General features: G+C 31.6%; 1 protein-coding gene across 1 annotated transcript in view; it reads left to right on the plus strand.

The window, feature by feature from the left end:
- Positions 1 to 7500, plus strand: part of dennd6aa (DENN/MADD domain containing 6Aa) — a 30832-nt gene that overhangs the window by 9340 nt on the left and 13992 nt on the right. Inside the window, exons 5-9 of the mRNA XM_059328994.1 lie at positions 1 to 55; positions 1377 to 1482; positions 1969 to 2048; positions 3931 to 3990; positions 5256 to 5311. The exon at positions 1 to 55 is cut by the window's left edge and continues 26 nt beyond it. Coding sequence (XP_059184977.1) covers positions 1 to 55; positions 1377 to 1482; positions 1969 to 2048; positions 3931 to 3990; positions 5256 to 5311 — 357 coding nt within the window. The remainder of the gene's footprint in view (positions 56 to 1376; positions 1483 to 1968; positions 2049 to 3930; positions 3991 to 5255; positions 5312 to 7500) is intronic.

The following is a 7500-nucleotide window of genomic DNA, read 5'->3' on the forward strand; positions in this document are numbered from 1 at the left end:
CGTGTACTTCCGTCAGGTGCGAGACAAGTCCCTGAAGAGAGGATACTTCCAGAAGGTACCAAACACTCACCGAACTGTCAGAGTAGAAGATTAGTCACAATATAGATAGATATACAAATATATATAGATAGATAGATAGATATACTTTATTTATCCCAAGCTGGGAAATCACAATATGTAAACGTTTGATATGTAGAAGAGTCACGATATCACTCCAAATCACTCAGAATCATTAATAATCCTGAATCAGGGTTCAGGCGGGTTCACCTGGACAGGTCTACAGACCATTCACGCTCTCATTCACTCCTACGGGTGATTTAGATTAGAGTTACTCATTAAACCTGAGCTGCATGTCTTTGGACTGTTTATTCTACTAACAACAACATGCAAACTCCACACAGAGGAGCTGTAGCGGGATTCAAACCTGTAACCCTCTCGCTCCAAATGTGACTCTATGGCTTTCAGTGCATTCTAGAAAGATATGGAGGTTATTAAACCAGTGATCTGTTCAGTTAACAACATTGTTTTTTAATTCTAGTTTTGGTTATTTTGTTAGTTTTCGTTAACTATAATAACCTTGCAGTATATTAATAACAAAATAAAAGCTTTCCAAAAGCCATTCAGACCTCGACTGCTTACATTAACTGGAGGTTTTAAACCTTGGTATCATATTACAATAGTATTAAAATGTGTGTATTTGAACATGTTTATTAATAATAATCTGTGTGTATTTGAACATGTTTATTAATAATAATCTGTGTGTATTTGACCATGTTTATTAATAATAATCTGTGTGTATTTGAACATGTTTATTAATAATAATCTGTGTGTATTTGACCATGTTTATTAATAATAATCTGTGTGTATTGAACATGTTTATTAATAATAATCCTGTGTGTATTTGACCATGTTTATTAATAATAATCTGTGTGTATTTGACCATATTTATTAATAATAATCTGTGTATATTTGACCATGTTTATTAATAATAATCTGTGTATATTTGACCATGTTTATTAATAATAATCTGTGTATATTTGACCATGTTTATTAATAATAATCTGTGTGTATTGAACATGTTTATTAATAATAATCCTGTGTGTATTTGACCATGTTTATTAATAATAATGTGTGTGTATTTGACCATATTTATTAATAATAATCTGTGTATATTTGACCATGTTTATTAATAATAATCTGTGTATATTTGACCATGTTTATTAATAATAATCTGTGTGTATTTGACCATGTTTATTAATAATAATCTGTGTGTATTGAACATGTTTATTAATAATATTGTGTGTGTATTTGACCATGTTTATTAATAATAATCTGTGTGTATTGACCATGTTTATTAATAATAATGTGTGTCTCAGTCTCTGGTTCTGATCAGTAAGCTGCCCTACGTGACGTTCTTCCACTCGCTGCTGAAGATTCTGGCTCCAGAATACTTTGAGAAGCAGGAACCGTGTCTGGAGGCCGGTCAGTGTCTTTATAACATTTATTATTATTATTATTATTATTATTATCATCACTGTTACTACCGTAAAACCTTTCATTGTGTTTACATTGTGTGAAACCAAAGCAAAGAATGTACATATAATAAGTAAAATCTACTAAAATAAAGAAATGTGCAATCAGAGCCGTCAACAGTTTCAACAATTGGAAAAATAAATAAAAATCTGTTTAGTTTGACTTAAAAAATAACACTTCTTTCTATTTCTTTCTCAGATTTTTAAAATATAAGTGTGTTAAAATTCACTCCAACAACTGTTCTTAAGTAGTTTGTAGCTTTAATATAAAAACTGATTATTATTATTATTATTATTATAAGAAGAAGAAATATAACATCACTACTGTCGGATAAGTTTACCAAAACAAGAGTAGATAAAGTTAATAACTATCAGAGTGAAAACGTTTTAATCTGTTAAAGTGACTCACAGCCATGTTTCTGTCTTTGATTGACAGCTTGTAACGACATCGACCGCTGGCCCACGCCCCACCCAGGACGCATCCTCACACTGCCTATTATGGGCGTGGTCATCAAGGTACACACACACACACACACACACACACACACACGCACACACACACACACACACACACAGGCATTGGGCGGAGCCAGCAGGTGTGTCTGTGACTTGTCTCGGCAGGTAAAGTTCAGGTGTTCCTTCAGTGGAAACAGATTATTAATGTCATTAGTTCCAGTGTTTGACGAGTCAACATGTCGGCGTGAGAAAAGCTGATTGTGTTTCTTTGTGAGAGACGTTACAGACTTGTTGTGTGTGTGTGTGTGTGTGTGTGTGTGTGTGTGTGTGTGTGTGTGTGTGTGTGTGTGTGTGTGTGTGTGTGTGTGTGTGTGTGTGTGAGGTGAGTTTTTAGTTCATTAAACAGCTGCAGTGGTGAAGAAGTATTCAGATCTTTTACTGCAGTAAAAGTACTAATACACACTGTGAAATGACTCCACTACAGTAAAAGTCCTGCATTCACAGTTTACTGAAGTAAAAGTACAAAATGTACTTAAAGAATCTAAAGTAAAAGTACTCATTTTGAAGAATGTATCACTCAGATTGTTCTATAAATATATAATTTGACTGTGACCCTAACCAGGTTGAGTTCCAGCTGCTTCCTTCAGGTGAAGCTTTAGTTTCCAGCAGGTTCTTTTCTGTCCCTATAACCCTATTATGTCCCTATAACCACTCTAAACAAGTACTGATGTCAGGACATTATGATTCTATAATCCCACCAGATTTAACAGTGAGCGATTGGGAACTGTGTTGTTTGCACTATTGTATTTGTGTGTATGTTGTTGTTGTTGTGTGTATGTTGTACTTTTATGTCTTTTGTCTTATTCTACTGTCCCCTGACCCCTCAGGGACATTAAAGTCTTACCTTCCCTTACCTTAGGGCTCTTTTTAACTTTTATCTGATGTCATTTATAATCATGCATAACCATTTTAAAGTGATCATGTTTTTTATGTTAAATTTCGACCTGAGAAGTAACTAAAGCTGTCAGATAAATGTCGTGGAGTAAAAAGAACAATATTTGCCTCTAAATGCAGTGAAGTAGAAGTATAAAGTTACACATGTGGAAATACTCAAAGTACTAGTACCTTAAGTACAATCTACCCTGAGTAAATGTACTTGGTTACATTCCACCACTGGACTTAATATCCTCTTCACATTTGCAATATACTTTATTTATTTATTTAGCCTTTTTTGACCTTGTATTATATTTATTTGACATTATATTTTCATGTATATTATGTTTATACAGCATATTAAAGCTGCTGCACTATTGTATGTTTAGATTCTAATATATTTTGTTTCAATTATCTGATTTTTCTTCATACAAAAGTATATATTTGTGTTTTAAAATCCGCAAGAGCAGTTAGAGTCTGAGCCTGAAGAACTTCTTCACATGAACTATTGTGGCATAACAATAAAAATAACTTAAACTTGAATATTTTGGAGCCTAAATCATGTAATACGATGCCCGGAATATTACTGGATTCAATATTTGATTAATAATAATAATAATAATAATAATAATAATAATAATAATAATAATAATAATAATCATAATAATAATGAAAACAATAATGATCAAAATAATAATAATTATAATAAAAATAAATAAACTTTTATAACACTTAAAAAGCAAAGTGTTTCACAAGACAAAATAAAAATGGCCTTCAAACGAATATTAGAAAATATAAAACAATTAAAAACAGTTTAGTTATCCAACACAGAGTGAAGGAGCTACATAGCAAAAAAAAAAGAATCATAAGTTCAGACATGCTTTTGCATAAAATAGATTTTAAGAAGCCATCAGCAGCATTGAAGAGTATAATAATAATAATAATAATAATAATAATCTGTTATGGTGATGATTTGTTTGAACTGACTGTGTTGAATCTCTGTTTGCAGGTTCGAATCCCGACTTGTTACGACAAACCAGGAACGTCCCAGCTGGTCCAGTCCGCCCAGGTGACCACTCACACACTCACAGATACTAACAGATACTAACAGATACTAACAGATATTAACAGATACTAACAGATATTAACAGATACTAACAGATACTAACAGATATTAACAGATACTAACAGATATTAACAGATACTAACAGATATTAACAGATACTAACAGATACTAACAGATACTAACAGATATTAACAGATACTAACAGATATTAACAGATACTAACAGATACTAACAGATACTAACAGATACTAACAGATACTAACAGATATTAACAGATACTAACAGATACTAACAGATACTAACAGATATTAACAGATATTAACAGATACTAACAGATATTAACAGATGTTAACAGATATTAACAGATATTAACAGATACTAACAGATATTAACAGATATTAACATATATTAACAGATACTAACAGACACTAACAGATATTAACAGATATTAACAGATATTAACAGATATTAACAGATATTAACAGATACTAACAGATATTAACAGATATTAACAGATATTAACAGATATTAACAGACACTAACAGATATTAACAGATACTAACAGATATTAACAGACACTCACAGATACTAACAGATACTAACAGATATTAACAGATATTAACAGATACTAACAGATATTAACAGATATTAACAGACACTAACAGACACTAACAGATATTAACAGATATTAACAGATATTAACAGATATTAACAGATATTAACAGACACTAACAGATATTAACAGATACTAACAGATATTAACAGATATTAACAGACACTAACAGATATTAACAGATATTAACAGACACTAACAGATACTAACAGATACTAACAGATACTAACAGATATTAACAGATATTAACAGATACTAACAGATACTAACAGATATTAACAGATATTAACAGATACTAACAGATACTAACAGATATTAACAGATATTAACAGACACTAACAGACACTAACAGACACTAACAGACATTAACAGATATTAACAGATACTAACAGATATTAACAGACACTAACAGATACTAACAGATATTAACAGATACTAACAGATACTAACAGATACTAACAGATATTAACAGATATTAACAGATATTAACAGACACTAACAGATACTAACAGATACTAACAGACACTAACAGATATTAACAGACACTAACAGATATTAACAGATATTAACAGATATTAACAGATATTAATGTTCATTCAGTGAAGTAGTTGATGATAAATGATTGTTTCAGCTGAAGGAGAGTTCTGTGTTTCAGAGTGACAGTCAGGTGTCCATCGTGCTGCCGACCATCCATGAAGTCGACCTGTTCAGGTGAGACACCTGCTCCACTAAACACCTGCCGGACACTTTATTAGGGGAGGTGTACCTAATAAAGTGGTCATATGGTCTTCATCTGCTTCACGTTTGGATGTGTTGTTAGGCCTGTCACCATAATTACTATATATCGATAATTACTATATATATATATATATATATATATATATATATATATATATATATATAAGGACACAATGGTTTTATTCTGGACTCAATATATTGTCGTTGAAATGCGTTACCCTATATAAAACTACTGCTATTTCCCAAGCAGCCATTTCAGCTGTTTATGTTATTTTAATAATAAAATAATATAATATATAATATTTAAGGCTCTCTGGATGTTGAGATGGTTATTAGATCAGCAGTTTGTTAAACATTCAGACCAACAACCACGTTCAAAGTCTCTTAAATCTCTTTTCTTCCTCATTCTGGTTCTCGTTTTGAACTCCAGCAGCTCGTCTTCATCATGTCTACATGTCTAAATACATTGAGTTGCTGCCGTGTGATTGGCTGATTAAATATTAGCATTCATGAACAGTTGCACCGGTGTACCTAATAAAGTGGTCGGTGAGTAGCGTTTCTGTCACCACCTGCTGTCTGCTGGTGGAACTGCAGCAACTCTAAATGTGCTGCACCTTCCCCTCAAAACATTCATGGAAAAGTCATGGAAAAAATGATTAGACTGCCATTGTTTTCTTCAGTTTCTTGTTAATTTAATGCCTGGTACAACTAAAGGTACATTTTTTTTAACAAATATAATAATAACAACAAAAACAGCTGATAAGAGTTTAATTTCAGAGCTGATATCTAGACATTTAACATGGTTTTATTGATAATAACCAAAATCATTATGAAGAAAACCATGTTAAATGTCTAGATATCAGCTCTTAAATTAAACTCTTATCAGCTATTAGTGTTGTTATCATTATATTTATCCAAACAAATGTTCCTTTAGTTGTGCCAGGTAGTAAAATTAACAAGAAATTGAGGAAAACAAGGGTCCAATAACTTTTTCCATGACTGTATGCTGTCTTCAATGGGACAAAGTAAAGACAAATCTTCCCTTGAAGGTCTTTATTTTAATATCTAGTGTGTTTCTTGTTGGTGCCCACAGGGTCAGTGTGACCTGCCTGAACATAATAATGGTAATAATGAAAAGGTCGGTTTTGTTGTTCTTGTTGCAGCCGGTCGCCCTGTTGTCAGAATTTGAATATTCTGTTTTCAGGTCAAGGAAAGAACAAAAGCCGCTGTCTGCTCCCATTCCTGTTCATTTGTTTATTTTGTCCTTTATCACAGGCAGAAAAAGAGAAAAAGTAGATGTAACAAGGACAAATCTGTTCTTGTTTAGTATTCAGAAAAGACGAATGAGGAAACTTTCCTCGATAAAACTTCAAAAGTCTGTAAAGTCCAAAAAAGATATTCATAATGCACATGAAATATGTTTTAAACAAACATTTGTTCTGTCAGTATCTTCTGTGTTGGTAAATCGGTGAGAATAAGACTTTAAAATCTTAATTTTCATTATTTTTATAAATACTAAAGAGGGTTTCGTCCCTCAAATCTTGAATTCTTTAACATTTTCCAAAACTTACAATCACAAAAGCCTTCATAGTATAAGACATTTTTTAATTTTTTAAGCTACAATCATTAATAGATAGCCTTTTAATCTAACAAATCTATGACTCTTTGAATCTGCAAATATGTTTAATACATGTAATATATTTCCAACATGTGATATAATATATAATTTGTCTCGTCTTGTTCTTTCAGTTAATTAAGACGGATTTGTCAAATTACTCCAAGGGATTAACAGGAACCCATAGTACATGTATCTCTGCCATATATACCTGTCTTGTAAGGATTCCTTGGCAAAAAAAAAGAAAACTTCTGTTTTTCTATCTTTCAGGCAATCATTTGTTTCAGGTAATATCAATTTTTTGTGAAAATCAACCTGAGAAGAAAAAAGTTGTGTTGAAGCGACTAACCAGTATAGTTCATATGACTGAACAACCAATATAATAATAATAATAATAATAATAATCTTTATTTATAGAGCACTTTTCAAAACACATGTTACAAAGTGCTTTACAAAGTTAAAGACAAGTTAAAAACAGACATAAAACAACAAAAATAATGTTAGAAAATGACATCATTCTGTGCAGTCAAAAGCCTGTAAAGTTGAG

This window comes from Centropristis striata, chromosome 3, assembly GCF_030273125.1.
Source record: "Centropristis striata isolate RG_2023a ecotype Rhode Island chromosome 3, C.striata_1.0, whole genome shotgun sequence".
Taxonomy (NCBI): domain Eukaryota; kingdom Metazoa; phylum Chordata; class Actinopteri; order Perciformes; family Serranidae; genus Centropristis; species Centropristis striata.